The 24,229-nt window shown below is 40.7% G+C and overlaps 1 protein-coding gene across 9 annotated transcripts in view; it reads right to left on the reverse strand.

Moving 5' to 3' along the window:
- The window catches only part of UTRN (utrophin), a 311,465-nt gene that overhangs the window by 145,621 nt on the left and 141,615 nt on the right, over nucleotides 1-24,229 (reverse strand). Inside the window, exon 1 of one of the 9 annotated variants that reach the window (XM_077925929.1) lies at nucleotides 17,846-18,484. The exons of the other annotated variants lie outside the window; for them this stretch is intronic. Within the exon in view, the coding sequence (XP_077782055.1) occupies nucleotides 17,846-17,989 (144 nt within the window). The 5' untranslated portion in view covers nucleotides 17,990-18,484. Of the gene's footprint in view, nucleotides 1-17,845; nucleotides 18,485-24,229 lie in introns of those variants that run through there. 9 annotated transcript variants of the gene reach the window in all.

Genomic DNA, 24,229 nt, shown 5'->3' on the forward strand with positions numbered 1-24,229 from the left:
TCACTTGGTACTGAGATACCATCTTGGCTGTGAGTCCTGGAACACTGTGTGGCCCTTGAAGGAATTTTTTCACCTGGCCTGGGAGAGCTGGGCCCTGACTGACTCCAGCTACAAAAGCCAAGGCTGCTGAACAGACTCTTAGGCAGGGGTGTTGTTTGCGGAGTTTTTTCAGGGGTTGCTGTTGGTTTTTTGTATCTTTATTTTGTATCTTCTTGTGATTTGTGTGGGAATTGTTCAGACTGGTTGTGAATTTTTTAATGTTTCATTTATTGTTTATTACTACTTTTGTTATGTTGTAGTTACAGTCAAACCTCAATTTTTGCACATCTCGGCAGCTCAATGTTTCAGAAGCCGAACGCTGAAAGCCTGGAAGTGAATGCTTCCATTTTCAAATATGCCTCGGAAGTTGAATGGCTTCCGAGATGCGTTTCTCTTTTTTCCCATTGAACTAGTTGACAGCCCTTTGATCCTGGTTTTCAAATGCTTTGAAAGTCAAATGGACTTCCGGAACAGATTACGTTTGAAAATCGAGATTCCATTGTATGACTTTATTTCATGTTGCAACCATCTTGAGCATGGTTTTAACTGTGAAAAGGCGGCATACAAATAAAAGCATGTATGTATTGTTTTTAAACATATATTTTCTTATTTTTGTACTGCTTTTACAAACTATTGTTTATACCAACAATTGTTTGTAGATCACCTTCAAACATATGCAAAAGGCCATTGGTAATTATAACAATAATAAACACCACAAAATGGCTGCTGTGGTTGGCTGTCTGGTCATAAAATGACCCTCCAAATCTCTTCCAATCAATTTCTGCTCCCTGCTATGGCAATTTTTACTGGATCTGTTGGGTATTTGGCATTTTTGTAGACCTCAGTGTGTAGGTCATGTATGCTAAGTTTCAAGTTATTAGTCCAACACATGTCACTGGATATGCTATAAATTTTTGAGACTTCTTGGTTTTGCTCCTGTACTCCTAGAATTCAAACCCTTTAACTGGCCAGGTAATCATGTTTCTCTGCTCTCACTCATTACCTTGGTCTGAGAGTCCCTTTATCAAGTGATAGCTTCAAATAGATAACAGTAGTTATAGCAATAATTATGACACTCTTATGCAAATAAGGAGTATTAGTTTATAAAGAGCTATGTATTGACCCCTATATCAGGAAATTTAAAACACCTCCAAGTGGAGGTAACAGAAATTAAGTGATCATGAATACACTTAATCATCAAGTATCCTTAAAAATTTATACTGTTCAAACGGCAGACGGCTTCAACAGTAGAAAAACACTGGCATTCCGAAAGATTCTAACAAATTGTTTTCTGAAACTTTGAGCAAGACATAAAAAGTACAACTTAAACTTGATAAACTTCACTAAGAGCAAAAGTCATACTTTGAATCAAACGTGCATAGCATAAGTGTATAGCATAACCTTGTGGCGTTCCCCCAACACTTAAACCCGGGGAGTGGCTACAAAGCAATTATGCACTGACAACAGGGCCTATTCTCTGTGTCAACAAAATCAAACAGCTCAATTTGAAATGGCAAAATGTTAATTAAAGACACAAATTGCACTGGGCTTGTGATTTTTTTTTACCTCTTAAGATAACAAAAAATGTTCTTGTATTTGCACTGTGAGCACAGAACAAAAGTTGGAATATTGTTCAAAACATACATTTCATTAGAAGCTAATTTGTATTATTTGACTGGGGGATTAATCAAAGCTTTTTTTAAAGGGCGAAAAACCATAGTTCTAGAACTATTCACATTGATGATGACAATACAGTACAGCATTTCCGTCATGTTGTCATGAACCCAGCTACCACTTACAGATGGGTAGCCGTGTTGGTCTGCCATAGTCAAAACAAAAAAAATTCCTTCCAGTAGCACCTTAAAGACCAACTAAGTTAGTTCTTGGTATGAGCTTTCGTGTGCATGCACACTTCTTCAGATACACTGAAACAGAAGTTGCCAGATCCTTCTATATAGTGAGAAGGTGGGGAGGGGTATTACTCAGAGGAGGGTGGGGATGGGTGATTGGCAGATAGCTGTGATGAGCCTGTTGACGACTATTAACGACTGCAGTAGGTCTTACAGGAAAAAGCAAGGGGTGAGAAGGTGAAAAATGGCTTTGTCATGTACCACTGTGTACCACCCAGTGGTACCACCCAGCTACCACTGTGAGTCTTGAAGCTATAGGCATGTTAGTTAATCATAGTTCCAGTCCCCGGGGATTTGCAAAGTTTCCTTGAGAGCTGACTCAAGGGTAGCCTGACATTGTACTCAAAGCTGAAGATGATATTCGGCTTTGAGTACAAGACAGAAAGGGTCCTAATGGTACCTACAGGAACTGAGTTGTCCAAAGGGCAATGCCTTGTTCTGTGTGTCTGTCTTGCTTCTTTCTCCTGCTCCACAGTTCTAATTCTCAGAGCTTGCTCTTTTTACTGTAATCCTGGAAAGGACTCATTACTCCTTAAATAGCTTATGAGTTACCAGAACGATGATGGCACATGATGGTTGCGAGATCCAGTGTCTTACCAATCACAAATCAACCAAGACCTCTTCTCTGGTGGGCCTCCACCCCCACTCCAACAGAGATGAAAATGCAATACTTTGGCATGAGATATATCACACATGAGCTGGTACTGATAAATAAATGGCGCACAGCTAAAATCCTACATTCCTTAGACAATTCACAGACGGGCTGGATTGTGTCCATTTAAAACCACCAATTATGTTGTTTAAATAATTGATGCCCGTATACACCACACCTACTTATTTGTCATTGAAGATGTAGAACTTACTAATTACGTGTTATAAAACACCCACTTGCAATGTTATGTTTATCTCAATTTATACTTGCCATGAAACTTTAACAATCACAGGCTGGTTTGACAGGGATGAGTCGCCTTTACAGGTCAGTTATGTTTTAATTTATAGTGTGACATTATCTGGCCTATATTAACAGCTTCCTTGTTATTTTACTATTTGTTTATTTTATAGCATTTGTAGACAACTCCATAACATAAAGGTCGCTGGACAGCTTACAGTATGTTTGTATAAATACATACATACATACATACATACATACATACATATATACATACATACAAAATCCCCAAACAGTGGAGTAGGAGAGCTGAAAATAATGTCAATATATTTCACTCCTAACAACCACTGTGCCCCTTTGGCTTCAGATAGTACATGGGTAAACGAGTCTAAAAAGCCCAGGACACAAATTTTCACAGCCCTCTAGCAGTTATGGTGGCTCAGTTATGTATTTAGCATTAACTCTGGAAGTGTATACTTGATTCTGACCAAACTAAGCCTCCTGGCTCTATCCCTATAGAAAGAGGAAGAAGCTTAAAGAAAACCAGCTGGTGGGCAGCTTTTGGAGCTGGATATCAACTGCCTTCTGCCATGGCCTCCAGTATCTACACTTTATATTAAATTGCTCATACAGACATTGAAGAATAATGAAGCACCGGGACAGCATTTTTTGCAACCTGAATTCTTTAAAATGTAGACTGGTGGGCTTCACTTCTGGCAGGCCTATTCACCTATATAAATAACGCAGGCTGTGTTCCAAAAGGCTGGAATCTTAGTGTAAGAGTTCTGATATTTTAAGAAAGGTAATGGGCAAGACCCTGGGAATTACAGGCTAATTAGACTGATTGATATCCCAGCTAAAATTTATGCTAAGTATCATCTGCAAAAAATTAGAGGACTGGGCAGAAGAAAATGCCTTCCTAGCCAACCAAAAGGTAGATTTTAAGAAAGGAATATATACTATGCATAATTGTTGTGCTGAAAGCACCATAACATAGGCAACAGAGAAGACTTCCTGAAGAGAGCACCGAACAGCTGAAAAAAACCCCTCTCTTGAGCAGCTACACCCCACACCTCATTTGATGGGGGCATTTCGAGAAGCACCTCTGCAGAAAAAATTTATGGTCTGGGTAGCCTTTGGGGTGCAACAGAGCCCTTTGTCTGAACTGACACAAGTATCCTGTTAAGTTGTGGACGAACATATCAGACGACACAGCGATTCTTCCAAAGCAGCTCTTTATTTGTAAGCTGGAACAGAACTGAGCTGAACTGAGGAGCTCAGTCAGCCTGCTTATATAGAGCTCCAGAACAATGTAACTGTTGCAACTTTCTAAAACTATCCAATCACTGAACGTCACTTTCGATCCTTCATTTGCATACAAACTATCCAATCACTGAACGTCACTTTCGATCCTTCATTTGCATAACTATCTACAGTATCCCCCTGCTGGCCCAGGGTGAGAACTTCAGTACATAACATATCCGGTAAATGGGCATAGCTGTAATGGAGCACAAAGAGGTTTGTGACAACTTCACACTAGGCAGGCAGGGCAGGGCTATTAGGCAAGCAGGGCAGGGCTATTAGCCAAACAACAAGCCATACAATCTCCCAGACAGACCCATGCATCCCTGACCTCACTGCTGCCCTGCCTCATCTACTTGCACTGCAAAGACGTCACTGTCCAAAGAGTGGCTCCACAGCTCCACTGAGATTGCAGCTGCTCCCAGACATGCTGTTTTACAAAATTTCAATTGCTGGGGTGGTCAAAATATGTTTAAGGGGCTTAAGGCAGTCAGCTCCAGTCAGAGCAACAGTTACATAATTTTGGACTGTGTTAGCAGTTATGTGTGAACTTTCTTCACATGGTGTGTGGCAATGGTGTTTGTTAGCACCATAATACCGTCAACCATTCAGTCTACTGTAAGCTCAGTTGTCAACAAAGAGCAGCTTATTCAATCAAGCCTTTAAAATAGAAGCCAGCATGAAAGGACTTGGAAACAGCTCACCTTGCACCCATGGGAAGTAATAAAGAATGAACAGGGATACAAAAGCCAACTGCAGTCATGAAAATCACTTATTGCCAAAATGGTTGTATCAACTTTATTATAGCTATTCCAAAAGGAAAAGTGCCAAAGCATAAAAACCTTGGTCTTATATTAATGTCTTTTTGCAGCTGCTGCAAACAGGTGATATTTGCCAAATAAGCCATTTGCACAGCCAGAAAGTTCCAAATACACATAACTTAAAACACTTTTAATTGATGGCTACTTTGCAATTCATTGTGGTCACGAAAACACAGTACAATGCTAAAGAATGAATAAATTACTGGACATCAGTTGGGACTAACATGTTGGATGTTACACACAGCAAGATTTTTCTAAGGTGCTTGATTAAGTTTACTAGGAAAGCTTTGTCTTGAAGGCAGAAATGAAAAAAGGTAGATTTTCTAAATTTTACATTACATCTCGAATATAATTTTTTCATGCTGCCATGAAGTTCCTCAGGTAAGAACTAAAACAGATACAGATATATTTTTTTAGAATATTTACATGAATATTTGAGGACACAGAAAGATTATCCAACAAATATTTTTGCACTGCCAGGAGAAAAAAAATGTTAAGTGATAAAGAGATAGAATACAGAGAGCAGTGGTTATACTCATGCAGCAACAGGTCCAATAACTTTCAAATAAACGAGTGACCCAACAACTGCTGTCCAGCATTGGCAAATAGAGAACCCCACTGTTTATTCTTTGATACTATTGGGAACTCTTCATTTTCAGAAATCAATATAACTAGAATATTCATTTGAAAGCTTAGATTTCTTTTAATTTAGTTTTCCACCAAGTTAGGTAAACATTGCTCAAATAATTGTGTTAATATACAGAGGCAATACTAAACACAAAAGTCCGTTCTCATTACTGTGAAAAAACCTACTTGGCCTCTGTCTTCACCCAAGAGGAAAAAAGAAACAGAGGAAACATGATAGCCATTTTCAAATATCTGAAGGGCTGTCACGTGGGAAATGGAGTAAGCTTGTTTCCTCCTGCTCTGGAAAGTAGGACCCAAACCAATGCCTTCAAATTACTAGAAAGGACATTCCAACTAAACATCAGGATGAACTTTCTGACAGTAGGAGCAGTTCAACAGCGAAACAGACTCCTTTCCTTGGAGGTTTTTAAGCAGAGGTTGCAGGGCCATCTATCATGTATAATCTAGTTAAGATTGCTGCATTGCAGGGGATTGGACTAGATGACCCTCAGGGTCCCTTCCAACTCTACAGTTCTATGAAATAAAAGTTGAAAAACCATTTAGTATTCATACTGGACCATAAAATGTAGACTCCAGACCATCTATACAATTTTATTAACCTAGGATTTCTAAGACTACGTCTTGAACTTAACAATTAGGTTTAGGGATCCACAGATAACATTCTAATAACTGTTGTGGGCTGGTACAAAAACCTTTTCAGCAGAGAACCTCAACTGAGATGTCAGCTGAGGAATATTTAATGCTACTATCATTTTTGTGCACAGAAAATGTACCTCCCCCCCAAATCTCATGTAACAAGATGCTTAGAGACTTGAAGTATGAGAAGGGAATGAATTAGATGTTTCACAGCTGAATGCAAAATGCAATGCAGATGTGTACATGCATGCACTATTCCTTGTCCAGTATGGAAATGTGCACAATGGGGCTGCTTGTGTTCACATATATACCCTGCTACATAGGCAGGAATGAAATAATTTGTTTCCAATGTGATAAAATTGTCTCCTGTTCTAGTCTGACTTTCATTTACTCTTTGAGACAACAACTACTGTACATTTCATTTCAAGATTCCTTTGACCTATTAGTTTCCAATGAGGGTCACTGGTCACTTACGTTACTTTAAGCTCAACCACTCTAGTCATCATCCCTTAGGTACCTTCACATATATGCCAATGCCAGGTTTTAGAGGGTTCTTGGGGAAGATGCTCTGTACGGGTACCACCTCCTCCACACTAGCTGTCACTACCGCTGATTCATTTGCCCTCTTCCTTTGTGTCCAATTTGTACAACCACCCAGAAGAAAGCATGTCAAGTGGTGAATGCTGCACTGTCTTCTAAATCTTGCCACTGCTTGTCTGCTCCGAGACAGTAGGTGAACAGGCAATGATAAGGGGCTGCAGGGTTCATCAGTGGTCCTCCTGCTGTGGTAGGGACCCAGCAATGCCTACTCCTGTTGGCCCTGGTTCTCACAGAAGTTTAAAATTGGGTGCAAGAGTGGAGGCTAATACACTAACCCCCTGTCCTAACCTATTTTCCTATCCTGACACTTAATTGATAGTATTGTTTGTAACTTTTTGACAATATTTCAATTACACCTAATTATACTACTGTATAATAAGGTATTGATTTACACGGCCAATGCCATCACTTTTCAGCAGCTCTTCAGTAGTTTGTCTGCATTGATTATTGAGCAAACACCCATCCCATAACCTTTCATTCTTTCTGCATGATCTTTCTTCCTACCAAGCCATTGCTGCAGGGTACTGAAAGAACTTACTAAAAAAGTAATTATCCACATTTAGTTGCATTTTCAAGCCTTTTCACCTGTCTTAAAAGTTCTTCCTCACTTTCTTCTATTGGGAATTTAACAGCAATTGGTGACATACTTTGATTAGGGAAAGTGCACTGAACTGTATCAACAACCTTATAAGCAGAGATCATGTCAACCAGACAAAGCTGTAAACTAAATGTAAACTAAACATCACTAAAATCTAACCACCACTGCTCACCATCATTTTACCAATCACTAAGTCAACAACTGAAATGGTTATTCTGAAGCAGAAGCAATGTAGTATTCAAAAGGTAAAGGAAGGGAAGCTGCCCTGAAAAAATAACATTATTTGTGATTGGGGAAAAACATTCTCACGAAAGTATTATGACCGTGAGTTCCAGCTGAAACAACCAAGTTCCATTATAATGTCAACTATCTGTCAACTATCTTTCATCTGCAGCATTTGTTATAAATGGGAAACAAACTGGAAGGGCTGAGGTAGATCAATGTTCCACCAAGATGTAAACCTAGGTCACATTTAAGAGGAAATAGAACCATTTCTTTATCTTCTGTCTGCAGAGTGATATTATCAGTAGAAGAAAGAGTCAAGCACCAGGGCCCTTCTATCTTACATGCCTCCTTGCCACCCTCATTTTATTAATAAAATGTATTTTATTTTATTATTGTATGCATTTTATTAATAAAGGTAAAGGTAAAGGTAAAGGTACCCCTGCCCGTACGGGCCAGTCTTGCCAGACTCTAGGGTTGTGCGCTCATCTCACTCTATAGGCCGGGAGCCAGCGCTGTCCGCAGACACTTCCCGGTCACGTGGCCAGCGTGACATCGCTGCTCTGGCGAGCCAGAGCCACACACGGAAACGCCGTTTACCTTCCCGCTAGTAAGCGGTCCCCATTTATCTACTTGCACCCGGGGGTGCTTTTGAACTGCTAGGTCGGCAGGCGCTGGGACCGAACGACGGGAGCGCACCCCACCGCGGGGATTCGAACCGCCGACCATGTGATCAGCAAGTCCTAGGCGCTGAGGTTTTACCTACAGCGCCATCTGCGTCCCACTAATAAAAAGGTAACCTAACCTAAATTGGCTGGTACCCTAGCCTTTTCACAGTGAAACTAATACTGGAGACTGAAGCAGAAATGAATCCTATTTTCATTCTTTCTAGAAGTAGAGACCTAGCTTTTCTGATACATGTATATTAGGCAGGCTCAAGGTTTACAAAAAAATCTATGACTTACCTAGACTATAAAGAGTGTGCAGTAGAATATCTGGGAATGAAGCCAAAGCTCAGACCCCTATGCATCTTACTTGCTATGAAAACAAATTATCCTCACTCATAAGGCACTACAACTAAATAAGCAGCTTAAGCTCGTTTTAAGGCCCCGTGCTCTGTTGAACAGACCTAGTTAAAAGTTGTGAAGTCCAGGGGTCAAATACTGAGGAGCAAAAAAATAGTTTCAGGCTTGGTATCAAAATCTGTCTTGATTTTGAAAGCAGAAAACGATCTAATTTTTGAAAGGGAAGATAAATATACGTATATGAGAAGTACGAGGTTCTTACACACTGGCTGAGTTTATTTTTAACACTAATCCTGGGGCAAGGAATTTGTACCTTTTACATAAATAAACACTGCTGGAATCCAGCTCCTAGCAGCCTCAGCTGGCATGGCCAAAAGTCCTGGATAGTGGAAATTCCAATCCTGTTGCATCAATAGGGCCACAGGTTCCCCATCCCTGTGCTAAATCATGGTTTAGTGATATGTGAGTGGAACCTTGCCTGCTCTGGGCCTCATGTGGTTTTCTCCTCTCTCCTCCTGGAGGTGTAATTTGGAAGTTTTCCCTTTCCCTTAACCACAGCTCACTAATGTATCTGAACTGAGGACTGCGGCTTATCACTAACTATGGTTCAGTTCAAAACAATCCCATTATAATTTCAAACTGTGACTTGTGGAACTGACCATAGATTCTGATAAACCACATTTCCAGAGTGTAAACAACAAGCAGGTATGTTTAGGGGAAAGGGAAAGCTTCCAAACTCCTTCTCCCAGACATATGACTGGAGGAGAGAGAATGTAACCCCAGCTTAGAGACTGAACTTGTTCACATAGCACTAAAGCAGGCTTCCTCAACCTCGGCCCTCCAGATGTTTTTGGCCTACAACTCCCATGATCCCTAGCTAGCAGGACCAGTGGTCAGGGATGATGGGAATTGTAGTCTCAAAACATCTGGAGGTGTAATTTGGAAGTTTTCCCTTTCCCTTAACCACAGCTCACTAATGTATCTGAACTGAGGACTGCGGCTTATCACTAACTATGGTTCAGTTCAAAACAATCCCATTATAATTTCAAACTGTGACTTGTGGAACTGACCATAGATTCTGATAAACCACATTTCCAGAGTGTAAACAACAAGCAGGTATGTTTAGGGGAAAGGGAAAGCTTCCAAACTCCTTCTCCCAGACATATGACTGGAGGAGAGAGAATGTAACCCCAGCTTAGAGACTGAACTTGTTCACATAGCACTAAAGCAGGCTTCCTCAACCTCGGCCCTCCAGATGTTTTTGGCCTACAACTCCCATGATCCCTAGCTAGCAGGACCAGTGGTCAGGGATGATGGGAATTGTAGTCTCAAAACATCTGAAGGGCAGAGGTTGAGGAAGCCTGGACTAAACAATTGTGTAGCATTAAAACAAACATGGCCACTGAATACATAACAAGCCATGGTTTGTGTTTGGTTTTGTACAAAGATGAGCAGGAATTCGTCTCAACATAGCACACCTGCTCCTCTCCTCCCCTTGTACATTAAGTGAGAAGATAAAAAGCTTATTTTACCTTTAAGGCAGCTCTACTAATTACCAGCCACATCATTGTTCACCCTGAAAAACAGGGTTCTCAGATGAAAATCAACCCTTGATATGGGATCTTATTTGAGGCAAACAATGGTTTGCCATTAATTAGAAGCAAAGGCTTCTAATTTGCTCACTGTGTGCATGGGATAAAAGGAGAAGGGAGTGCATGAGTCACATGCTTGCTGCTGTTTATTCCCAATCTTCCAAGCTATATTTGGAAGACTGGTTACAAGTGGATATGTCTAGCATTGGATTTAAAACTAGATTTAAAAAACAGAAGAAAAATGACCAGCTTGAAGCCTCACAGAATGATAAATTTGTTATTTTTTGTGTGTCGTAAGAAACCCGAAGGCGCTTTACTAGATCTACTACATAAAAGTCTAAAGCAAAATCTGAAGTTTGCTATGAACAAAGGTAATTCTTCCTTGAACAAACTGGAGAAACTGGGGCTGCAAAAGTTATGAATCAGCAATTTCTATGTGACTTCTACAGCCTACGTCCAATCAACCAGTTTCAGTTTTCACTCTCATACATTTCCATCAGTCACAGCCTTACACGTATTCCTAAAACCCACAATTGCCTTCTTAGGGAGATGTGTTATGAAAAGGAAATGTGTTACTCTCAAAGGTAAGAAAGTGCTGGAAAACACAGTTAACTAAATATACTACAAGTTACCAGGGGTGAGTGGAATGTAGCTTTATGAAATTGAAGGACAAGCTAGTTTTCCATCTGTAAGGTAAGCTTTTATCGGGTGCTTGAAGAATGAGAAAAGAGCAGCTATCAAAGAAGTGTGTGAAGACTTACCGACATCCTCTGAAGCAAGTAAATAATGTGGACCATTTACAACATGGGATGTATAATGTTAGTAACCTTGGTGTTTTCTGTCAAATCAGCAGCATTCTTGTGCAGTAAAAAATAGCAGAAACTCATGTATTAGGTATTGATTTAATTCCAGGAAATATGGGAGATTCAAGAAAACAGCTTCCCCCATTAATCCTCCAATTGTTATTTAACACGGCTGTTATAATATTTAACTTATATGCAGAATTCATCATGCGAAAGGCTGGGCTGGATGAATCCCAAGCTGGAATTAAGATTGCCGGAAGAAATATCAACAACCTCAGATATGCAGATGACACAACCTTGATGGCAGAAAGTGAGGAGGAATTAAAGAACCTTTTAATGAGGGTGAAAGAGGAGAGCGCAAAATATGGTCTGAAGCTCAACATCAAAAAAACGAAGATCATGGCCACTGGTCCCATCACCTCCTGGCAAACAGAAGGGGAAGAAATGGAGGCAGTGAGAGATTTTACTTTCTTAGACTCCATGATCACTGCAGATGGTAACAGCCGTCACGAAATTAAGAGACGCCTGCTCCTTGGAAGAAAGGCGATGGCAAACCTAGACAGTATCTTAAAAAGCAGAGACATCACCTTGCCAACAAAGGTCCATATAGTTAAAGCCATGGTTTTCCCAGTAGTGATGTATAGAAGTGAGAGCTGGACCATAAAGAAGGCTGATCGCCGAAGAATTGATGCTTTTGAATTATGGTGCTGGAGGAGACTCTTGAGAGTCCCATGGACTGCAAGAAGATCAAACGTATCCATTCTTCAGGAAATCAGCCCTGAGTGCTCACTGGAAGGTCAGACCCTGAAGCTGAGACTCCAATACTTTGGCCACTTCATGAGAAGAGAAGACTCCCTGGAAAAGACCCTGATGTTGGGAAAGATGGAGGGCACAAGGAGAAGGGGACAACAGAGGACGAGATGGTTGGACGGTGTTCTTGAAGCTACAAACATGAGTCTGACCAAACTGCGGGAGGCAGTGGAAGACAGAAGTGCCTGGCGTGCTCTGGTCCATGGGGTCACGAAGAGTCGGACATGACTAAATGACTAAACAACAACAACAAATTGCTACATTTTATTTACATAAAATAGCATTCTGCTTTGTAACTGCAAAATATTTTAATCATAAGCGCCTAAGACGGACACATTGTTGCTGAGTACTGGAAAAGTTTCCTTTCTGCACTCTCACTATGTGAGGTTGCGTCTAATATATATTTATAAAATGCACTTTCAAAAAAGAATGACTTTTTGTAAAGAAGCTGATAAAATGGGGACTGGGAAAGGGTGGATTTGTAGCTGGATGGATGGCCATCTGTCATGTATGATCTAGTTGAGCTTCCTGCATTGTAGGGATCTAGAGGATCCTCAGGGTCGCTTCCAACTCTATGATTCTACAATCCTAAGTTACCGGTATATTATTCAGCATCCTTACGGGGTAGACTTTGGTAATATGGTGCCCTGAATGAAGCAGTGGGCCCTCCAGGAGAAGTTCAAAGCTGTCTACTTGGAAGTGGCAGGAGCAGCAGGGAGGAAGAGGAGGAGGAAGCGAAGGAAGCAATGATTGGAGCTGCAACAGCTCTGACCACAGGTATGTCTTGGGTCTCCTCCTCAGCTCAACACCCTGCTCAGAGTAACCGCCTGCACCACCTGGAATCTGGGGCTGAAGCTAATGTTTCCCTATCCCATAGACCCACACACTTTAAAAAAAAAAGTCAGGTCTTTCTCACACCTTCAGTGTTTAAGCGGCACTATATTCTTCATAAGAATTTATCCAACGTATTCCTCCCTGTTTTTACTACTATTTTATTTAACATTCCCAACTTGTAATCGTTGTCTTTGTGTTCACACTTGAGAGGGCTGCAAAGATCTTCTAGCACTAAATGAAGACAGGATAATATAGACACAAGTCTTTTTTGCCTTTCCTTAAAACCGTCTAAGCGTTTATGCTTATGAGCTAAACAACGGAGTCCTTTCCACTAGATTCTATATAATATAAGTATTCTTGTCTTATATCCCCATTTAAAACAAGCATTATTCATTGCCACTAATTCCAACAGATCATTTTAGCTCCTTTCTCCCTGACATCTTTAACTAAACTCCTATTATTAATTATCTCCCATTATCCTTCATCAGCTATTTGAACCACTTCAAAGTAGCTCCTGAAGTTTAGCTACCTCAAAACACACGCCAGCTGAAGGCTGTAAAGTGTAAAGGGAAGGGAAGAGATTAAAAGTTCTGGTACTTTCCCTAACTATATTCCTTTACCAGTCCCAATCAGCTATTGCTCCCTTCAAGAGGCAGGAACAGGCCTCACTGTGCACCATATAATTAAATGCGCACTTTAAAGAAATATTTTTATGAATTGCCCTGTCCCAGGTTCTGCTTCTTAAGTTATACTCAAATGTGATGGTATATTGGCAATGAGATTTGATATAGATAAAATCGTTTTCTTCCCCTCATCTCTAAATTCAATTGCCCTGAATCTGTCAAACTTCCATGTCTGCAAGGATTAATCATATAGCACCATACATTTCCTTTTGCGCTCATCATTATTTTTATATTTTCATCAATTTCCACAAAAGCTTTCTGAAATTGAAATTTATTCTTCAAAAAAACATATGTATAAAGCATTCATCTGAAAGCCAGACATAGCTTAGAGCATTTGTATCATTTATCATCACATCCAAGGAAGCTGGCAACTCATGTAAGTTATCGTGTGTCACTTCAGGACTGGAGATAAATGTCATACCCAGACTAGACTTTCAGATTTCCCATGTATACATTTTCTAAATAGTTTTTCATTTGTTGTGTTGTAAATGAATACTTTCTGGCAGAATATTCACTGTGTTTTGAACACAAACTGCCTTTGTTATACTTGTCTTCTTAGCTGAAAGTGACCTGGCAGTTCTTGATATGAAGGGTGAGTATACCCAAATTATTACTTATTAGGAACTCAAGCCACCTTAGCCATTTAAAAGGTTGTGGTATTCTATATTATTTTGATGTATTTAGAAATGCCTCACATTTCTTTCCATGAAGCAGTCATTCTTTTCAAAAAATGCTACTGTGCTGAGCTTCAAGCCAATTTAGGCTCAGTCATGGCTGCCGAATTGGAAAGCTTGTAGATGCTCTCAAATATACCAAGTGGAAGTGCAAGGATCTTCACATTTCATGGACTATGAAGAAAAAGTGCCAGCCATCTTTACCCACACGCTGCTTCACTTTGTTTCTTTATGTCCTAAGAGCTTCTGACTAGTTCTGAGCAGATTCATGCTGCATGAGCAGATATTAGGAAGAGAAGGAATAGCAGAGATTGCTGCATGCCATATAGATCCTTGGGGCTCAAGCAAGCGAGTGATGCTGCTCCCATCCTGTAAGAAGACTCTACAATCTCAGGAAGGGGCAAGCTAATATTTGGAGAAAATTCCTGCAGTTTCCCTCAAGAAGACTGACACCATACTTCCAGAGGTATGAAACTGAAGGGGAAATTGATAGGAACGGCATAACCAAAGGATTGTGATTCATGTCCCTACTTTGTTATGTCAACACTGAGGGTGGGTTAGGTCCAATGATCCCAATAGCACAGTTGCGGGCCCTCCATAACAGCATGAGACATAGTATAGGGGGGTGGAGGGTGAGAATAATATTACAGATACTGCCTCCTCCTCCCTATCTGTATTCATTTGTAGAAACCTCCAACAGAACAAACGCCTTGAATTCAAAAAGGGTCCCTTTTGTGAATAGAGGTGCACCACTGGATCCAATCCAGAATGAGAAATGTACAGTGGTACCTCGGGTTACAGACACTTCAGGTTACAGACGCTTCAGGTTACTGACTCCACTAACCCAGAAATAGTACCTCGGGTTAGGAACTTTGCTTCAGGATGAGAACAGAAATCGGGCTCTGGCGGCGCAGCGGCAGCAGGAGCCCCATTAGCTAAAGTGGTACCTCAGGTTAAGAACAGTTTCAGGTTAAGAACGGACCTCCGGAATAAATTAAGTACGTAACCAGAGGTACCACTGTGTTAGGAAAACCTACCAGATGTATTCTGCTGTGCCTTAAAAGCAGGGGGTGGGCAACCTGTTTGCTGTCAAGGGCAACTTTATGCAGGGCAATGGGTCAAGGGTCGCATGATTGAGTGGAGCAGAAGCCAGTGAAGGGCATGACCAAAATCAAAAGTGAGTTGGACACCTGTTTTTTAGCTTTGTGCAATTCTGTTCCCTAACCCCCCCCCCACCCACCCAGTGGAAGGATAGAACACTCTTCCCAGAGGTCTGACTTAATTGTATGCAGAAGGCTTTTGAAATTATCTTAAAGACATCCCTATCTTAAAGTATACAGCAGACAGGCTTTTGTTTACAATCTATTTTTAGAACTTCTATCTTTTACTCCCCAGCTCAAAAAATTAATTGTAGAATTCAGACTTATAATAATACACTTCTGATATTATCTTTATTAGCAATATTATGAACTTATTTACAAGATATTTTCCATTAATTTCAATTTAAGACAGCTTTAATTTACTGCTCAACAAAACTCTAAGTGAACATTTGGGGGGGGGGATAGTGTCACCCCTAAATCTAGGAATAAAACATGTACTTACGTTGCTATGTATTCTATCATTTGGCATTACACTATTGAAATCAATCTTAATACAGCTACAGATATGTTTACCATATTCCTAGCATACAAGTTAGTACATAGAATGGTCAAATTACAGGATTGCATTATTACGATTACAACAAGAAGAATAAATTTTTTTTGTGCACAAGAATATAGAGACTTTCAGTTATTTCTTTCCCCAATGAAATGAGCACAGTAGAATAATAGTGCAGTTCATTATTTCATTGAAAGTTGCTTTAAAATTTGCAATGCACATTAGATTTTCATTGTGCTATATCATTAACCATTCATTTAACACTGCCTTACATTGACACCTGGTGGAAGAGGCTGGGATTGTAACACATTTCCCAACATCAGTTGAATGAGCATTATAAACAAACTTTGAACACTTCAATTGACAACTGAAACCAACAGTGTATAATTTAAAATGCTATTTCTTTCTCCCTAGAAAATGATCGTTTTGAACAAAAAATGTATCCAATAATTCCAGGCTGTTAGACACTTCTGAGTGATAAATATACCATCAATTCCCATTCATAAAATAAAACTTCCTTTTGCTGCTTCACGAGCTAAGTTAGCAGGATAAATGCATCACTACTGACATCTGTTCTACGTGGGCAATTTCTTCTAGTATCTTAGTACTACTACTACAAAGTTGGCTTCTCTGCTTGTGCCAAGTGACTGATGTGATAAGAAAAAAACCCCAAAACTATAAGCTTACAAACAACCCAACCACACTATCTTATTTCATGCCCAACATTAAGATCTTACACACTTCTGGACAAGTTTCCAAAAAAGAATTTTTTTTCACCCAAAAGCTGCAACGAATGCCAGCTATGTAATTTACTCTTTTAAGTGGCTGAAACAAAAATACTTAAGATAGTCATGCTTTAAAAGTTGTATTTGTACAGGCTGGATATTTTCAAATTCACAGCATACCTTCTGAAACATCTATACAAAGTTATAAATATTTTAGAAATCTAGTCACTCCTATATAATTTAAGGAAGCAAAAAAGACTAAATGTAAGATAGCCAAGAAACCAGGAGATTTGTTTCCTCCTTCTCATAACAAGTGATGGAAAATGCAAACAATATTGTTTAATTTTTATCAGTTCACACTGAAGCAAAGAGCATGAATTAACTCCTAAAACAGCAATATTCAGTAGTATTAAAAATCAGAAGTTCTACCAGCCACAGCCAGTTTCCTGCTTTGATGATAATCACTGTTTCCTTTCCCCCCTCTTGTTTTCTTTGTGTGTATGTTTGTGTTGCTGCTGCTGCTGCTGCTGCTGCTGCTGCTGCTGCTGCTGCTGCTGCTGCTGCTGCTTCAAAATAAGGAAAAGACACCCACCAGTTCTCCAATAACCCGCCGAAAGATAAATCCTTGTGTTTCCCCCTGCTCCCACTCTGTCCTTTCTAGCTAGGTTGGCTGTATGAGAAATGGCTCAAGAATGGACTTACACAGTGAGACTCTTACCTTGAAAGTTACCCAACTTTAATGATTTCCCCTCGTATCTCAAAGTTAAAGATTAGCAAGCACTTTTGAGCAGTTCCACTACAGCAAAAGTTCTGCAACCACACAGAATCTACAACTCATAGCAGTAGATGTTTACATTACTGTCATGAGCACTAGGCCACCTTGGGCTTTTGAATGGAAAAGCAGCATATACATTTTATGAAATATAGACATTTTACCATTTTACTATCTAATTCTTCAACAGAAAAAATAATGTAACACAACAGAAGCTCCACTGGTTGCATATCTGCAGAAAGCAGGTGCTACCTTAAACTTTTGTAAATTGAAATATGGACTGATATTTTAAAAGACACTGGGGGTCTGTACTGAACAGCTCTTACGCTAACCTTTTAACTGATCTTTATAAGAAGCAGCATTTCTAACAGCATCTTCCCAACTGTGGCTAAAAATAATGAAACCAAGAAAGTATCCATTTCAGTAACTATAATTAATATTTCCCAAGAAAATATTTCTAGTGCCTAACCACACTAAGTCATACTTGTATTTCTAGATAGATAGATAGATAGATAGATAGATAGATAGATAGAGATAGATATTCATCCAATTTGTTAGTGCAAGGAAAGAAAGAAACAATAGTTTAACTTTCCAGTTTTTACTTACCTTGCAAAGCTTCTGATAACGTGGGGAAGAAACTGCCATTCTCTGCAAGCGATGCAACAATACCACAACTTTCTGCAGCGATGTTCTCACCACCGCCATCATTTTAAGTTTGCCACACTTCTGAAGACACCTCAAAATTTGCATTATAAATGAAGAATAACTATCATTTCCTCTTGGTCACTGGACAATGATTTGCCAGCTCTCTGAGCATGCTCGCTTCCAGGGCAGCTTTTCCGAGTGACAGACTCAAAGGCAAAGGCAGTTAGCATAGTGTTAAAGTGTCTCTTCTTTCAAAAAGCCAAATACACACAAAAACAAAAGCTTGCCGGCATCCTCGAAGCCTGCATTTGCCCAGCAGATCCAGGGGAAAATGCCTGCTACCAAATGGGGAGAGTGAACTACATACCACTGAAGGTTTATGAATTGACAGCACCGAGCTGCAGAAACAAAGCAGAATTCCTCGGGGAAGACATAATCACAACAGTTCTCCTTTTGAATATGCCTCATAGGAAGAAAGAGAGCAGCGTTCCTTCCCTCACTCTGGAGAAAGATGCTCTCGCGCTCACACTGGAAGCAGCTCTGGCAGAGCTGTGGAGCAAGTGAATAATACAGTGTGCTATAAATCTTATGAGAAGAGCAGAGGGATACCTGCCCTAATTATATCAGCCATACGTTAAAGGCTAATAAATCACATAGCGACAGCTCTCAAAAGCTAGATTATCTTGCACAAAAGGAAGACCTGCAGGGGGCAAACCCTATCCTGTGAAGATTCGCTTAAAGCTCATTCATCTCCAGAGCTCCGAAAGGAATCGTTCTATATGTAGAAGTACCAATGTTATTATGGTGAAAAATCCAATTAGAACCTTTCCTGCGTAGGTCCACTTGAAGAATAAGGCAACTAGGTATGATTTTAGCAAGATAATATTTTAGTTATTGATTACTCACCCTCCTGCTCCCTCCCCCTGGGCAGGATTCTTCACAAGCTTTGGACCTTGATAACAAACTCTGAGAAGTTGTATCATTTAAGGAACTTAGTCTAAGACAGATGCTTCATAATGAGGCTATTCTTTTGCTGTCAGCATCAGTGTGGGTCTAACAGTGAGAACATACTTCAAATGTGGCAAAGTGTAACAAGGCACAGGCTGAAGTCACATGAGGCTGCAGTGCTTCTGAAGCAAAGCAAGTCTGGGAGACTGGTCAGGCGGCCAGTGGCTGGATAGGAGACAGCCCAGGAACCCTGTGTCTGCTGTCCTGAGTTCAACACTGAAATAAAGGTTGGATATGCAACATACAAATATTCTTCATCAAATATGTATCTTATGATGTGGCAGGTCCCTCCACAGAGAGGCTCACCTAGTGTGGCTTTTTAAAGCCATGTGATGGGGCTTTTTATTTTGCTGATTTATAATTGTGAACCTTTGAATTCACTGAATTTTAGATATGCTGCATACTTTTAGTAGTGCAGCATATTTCCCCCCTATGACGCTGAAGCTGTTGAAATTTTTGTGCTGACATTTTATGGTAGAGTTGGTTTACTGTTCTGTGATTATTCTTGGATATTAATGCTTTATTGTTTGTAAGCCGCCCAGAGAAGCCTGTTATTGGGCGACATTGTAAATGTCATTAACCAATCAATAAAAACAGAACATATGGATCAAACGTCCTGTTCTAATATCAAACCACCTACCAGGGCTGAACGAATCAAATAATTCCACAAGCAGAAACCCAATGCACTGTAAAATGGTATGCGAAGAGCAAGTATGGTTCAAGCACTTGACCCTAGCCACACCCTGCAAGGAAAGGACGTGGAACACTTCAAGGAAAATAACCAAGATTAAAACTCCTTCCCAATCATAAATAGGATCAACAGGTCAGATACTGTGTCAGAAACATGGCTCTAGTGGATCATACTTAAATAGTTGTGCTGGAAATAAACTCCATGCCATCAACATGGCCTGGATAGCTCAGTTGGATAGAGCATGGTGCTGATAGCGCCAAGGTTGCAGGTTCAACCCCTATATGGGAGAGCTGCATATTCTTACGCTGCAGGGCATTGGATTAGAGCAGGCTTCCTCACCTCGGCCCTCCAGATGTTTTTTGAGACTACAATTCCCATCATCCCTGACCACTGGTCCTGCTAGCTAGGGATCATGGGAGTTGTAGGCCAAAAACATCTGGAGGGCCGAGGTTGGGGAAGCCTGGATTAGATGACCCTCTGGGTCCCTTCCAACCCTACAATTCTATTATTCTAACATACATCACAAAAGGCCTAATACTAAGAAAGTAGCATGCTTACCACAACCACAATGGCTTTATTTCCAAGGATAACCAAGGTGGTGCCCTCCAGATGTTATTATACTCCATTTCCCATCACCCCCCACCAATGGTTATCCTAACTGGAGCTGATAGGAGTTGGGAGTGTAACAGTATCTTGAGGGTTATGCATGGGCTACCCCCGCTCTATCCCAACCTCAGGTTAAGTACTTAATTCGTTCTGGAGGTCCGTTCTTAACCTGAAACTGTTCTTAACCTGAAGCACCACTTTAGCTAATGGGGCCTCCTGCTGCCGCTGCGCCGCCGCTGCACAATTTCTGTTCTCATCCTGAAGCAAAGTTCTTAACCTGAGGTACTATTTCTGGGTTAGCGGAGTCTGTAACCTGAAGCGTATGTAACCTGAAGCGTATGTAACTCAAGGTACCATTGTAAAACAATTTCACAAGAACAAAGCTCTCAAGTGTCAGAGACCGTGTGAGGGACTATTTGATTGGTTCTTCCTTCTTCCTACCTACTCCTGCCAACCCCCATGTATTTTTTTAATATTCCCGTGTTATTGGAGAAGCAAGCGGGTGGGCAGTCCCACAATACTTCGGATGGGGGGGGGGGAGAACATATCTAAAAAGTCTTCTTCCCAATCATAAGGAGCACAACTTCAGGACTACTTGGTAATCCCTTTTACAAAAGCTCACGCGATTCCTCTTAAATAGCCATCCTCTCTGCCTGTGTGTTGAATAGAGTGCTACCATACTCCTACAACGGCTCAGAAATCAGGAAAGCAAATGTTTTCACCAAATACTGCAAGCAACCTTTTCCGTGCATGACTAGAGCCAACAAATATTTACTTACTGTGAGATTCTAACTTGAGGCAACAAAATAGAAAAGACAAATGAGGCACTTAATGTTAAAACAAAACAAAACAGAATTGGCTACATTTAGTTAAGTGAAGTTGTTTGATCCCACATGCTTTCCCAAGGATACAGTTTTATACCTCCAGCAGCTAAAACTTTACAACTTCTAACTTTTTCTAAATTTACCCATTAGCATGGTTGGTGCATATTCTGTAAATCAATACAAGGTTTTAAAATATGAAATTCTATGATTCTAAGTTTAGTACTCAACGACATTACTAGTGCAACATTCTAAGAATCTCACAGTCCCCCCCCCCTTTTTTATTTTGCCTAGCTTTTTAAAGAGCAACCTCTGAACTCTGGTAGCTGCAACAGCAGGTTTGAAAGTGTGGCAGTGGCGCCCTCTTGGCAGTGGCGCCCTCCCTGTGGTACACCCTCCCATCAGATGTCAAGGAGATAAAGAACTACACTACTTTTAGAAGACATCTGAAGGCAGCCTTGTTACTGGGAAGATTTTAATGTCTGACATTTTATTACGTTTTTATATGTGTTGGAAGCCATCCAGAGCGACTGGGGAAGCCGAGCCAGATGGCCGTGGTATAAATAATTAAATTATGATTGTGATTGTGATTACAGAGGAGGACCCAGTAAGTTGGTTCATGTTCAGTGGGTGAGGCTGCAGGACCCTCCTCAGTTCCTGCCCCTAGCCCATAAAGCGTGAATGAAAATAAATTGTCCAAAATAAGCAAGTGCATCATTTGTGCAAGTGGGAAGCTTCACCTTACTCACACACAAAATTTCATTATGAGCATACAAACCATTGCTTTTTCTACAAAAAGCATTCTTCAGCCTAAATAGATTTTATCATTCAACTTACATCATTAACCTAAGCTTCCAAAGCAGACAATTCACAATTCAATATAAAGAGTTTGGATTTGGATTTGATATCCCACTTTATCACTACCCAAAGGAGTCTCAAAGCGGCCAACAATCTCCTTTTCCCTTCCTCCCCCACAACAAACACTCTGTGAGGTGAGTGGGGCTGAGAAACTTCAAAGAAGTGTGACTGGCCCAAGGTCACTCAGCAGCTGCATGTGGAGGAGCAGAGACGCAAACCCGGTTCCACAGATTACGAGTCTACCGCTCTTAACCACTACACCACACTTAAACCAAGTACAATCACATGAATTAGGGTGTGTCCTGAAAACACATATCCCAAGTGCCAAAGGCCAGGGCAAAGAGTTGCATATTCAGCATATGACAAAAACTATACAATGAAGGTGTCAGATGCAACTCTTTGGGGAGTGAGTTCCACAACCTGGGAGCTTCCACAGAGAATGCCCTCTCCTGGGCCACCACCCACTTAACTTCTGAGGATGGTGGTACCATCAAGAGGGTCCCACTACTGGTCTTAACACCAAAGGTCTGCAGAGAAGGAGGATGTTTTTTGAATATTTCATGCCAAAGTCATGTAAGGTGTAATTACAGTATTTTCATATGCTCTCTCAATCCCGCTTTATTTAAAAGAGAAAATCCCTCCTTGGTAGAATTTCCATGGTTATTAGAATAGTGCAGTCTGCATTATTTGTGGCGGCTCTGAAATTGCCAATGATAGCTCTGTGGACAAAGGTTGTGTGGCTATACAGATGAGGCTGAGGTTTCCACCACATGTGAACAAGGGAAGCTAAGTTGCTTTTCATATATAGATTGTTACACTGCATAGTTAGGACACTGGTAGCACTAAACTAAAAATTTAACTTTTTCTATGAATATGGAGGAAGGCCACTTACCGTATTTTTCGCTCTATTGGACGCAGTTTTTCCCCTCCAAAAATTGAGGGGAAATGTGTGTGCGTCCTATGGAGCGAATGCAGGCTTGTGCCATAGGGAGAGGCTGCACGGGGCTATGGCTTCTTTAGCCCTGCGCAGCGTCTCCCGGCAAGGAGAGGCTGCACGGGGCTAAAGGGGAAGCCAAAACAGCGAGTGGAATCCATCCCGCTCGCTGCCTTGGCTTGTTCCATAGCTGCGCGCAACCCCTCTGGCAGGGAGAGGTTGTGTGCAGCCTGTACGCTGCTCTTTGGGGCTGGGGGGGGGAATATTTTTTTTCTTGATTTCCCCTCCTAAAAACTGGGTGCGCCCTATGGTCCGGTGCGCCCTATGGTGCGAAAAATACGGTACCTATTTTTTAAAAAATGTAAATCACTTTCCTACTTACATATTAGTAGCAAACATAAAGCAAAAGCAAACCGTACTATAAAATTAAACGATGAAAATTCTAAAAGCTTAAAATACCAAGAATAAGCTGAAAAATTATCAATAAGCAGCAAACAAAACAAAACAATGAAAACAATGAAAAAACTCATTAAAACTTACTTTTACTTTTAAATATTTTGTTTCACTTTAAATAAATGGCAGTGTTAAGCTAAACTTTACTAACTTTAGTTTCAGTGGAACAAAACCAAAACCCCTTATTTGGACTTTATGGTAAACTAGAGGTTGTACTGTTCCCTAAAAGTGTGATTCTTGAAGTACTACTGTCTCCCAGGATTCTTATGTTACATATTTTCATTCTCCATGCAATGTCTGTCCCTGCCTTGTTAAGTAGAATGTTGTTTCTAGCACATGACGAGAACTTTTTGGCCAAGCCTACCATAATCCCTTTACTGACTTCCAGGTCTACTCTGTAAGTATATGAATATTTAAATTAATTCTCCCAGCCATATCTTTGCCACAGCTTTATCTTAGGACCTATAGTCATCTTTAAGAATTCTAACACATTCTTCAGACACTCAACCTTCGTGCTTACTCTCTGGGTTTAGATCAGGGGTCAGCAACCTTTTTCAGCCTTGGGCCGGTCCACCGTCCCTCAGACCATGTGGTAGGTCGGACTATATTTGGGGGGGGGGGAGGAATGAACGAATTCCTATGCCCCACAAATAACCCAGAAATGCTTTTTAAATAAAAGGACACATTCTACTCATGTAAAAACACACTGATTCCCAAACCATCCGCGGGCCAGATTGAGAAGGCAATTGGGCCGCATCCAGCCCCCGGGGGGCCTTAGGTTGCCTACCGCTGGTTTAGATCAACTTTTTCAGTAAGATTCCCACTTTCCCCCCAGGCTGTCAATAATAGTGCCTGAGGGCTATCTTCCTCAACTGTACCTAGTCTTTGGCCAGCAAACCTGAACGATTACATATTTTAAAATGCTGCCTCTAATATATTCACTATTCTCATTCAACTGGACACCTTTTCCTCAT

The sequence above is a fragment of the Podarcis muralis genome, chromosome 3, assembly GCF_964188315.1.
Source record: "Podarcis muralis chromosome 3, rPodMur119.hap1.1, whole genome shotgun sequence".
NCBI classification, from domain to species: Eukaryota; Metazoa; Chordata; class Lepidosauria; order Squamata; family Lacertidae; genus Podarcis; species Podarcis muralis.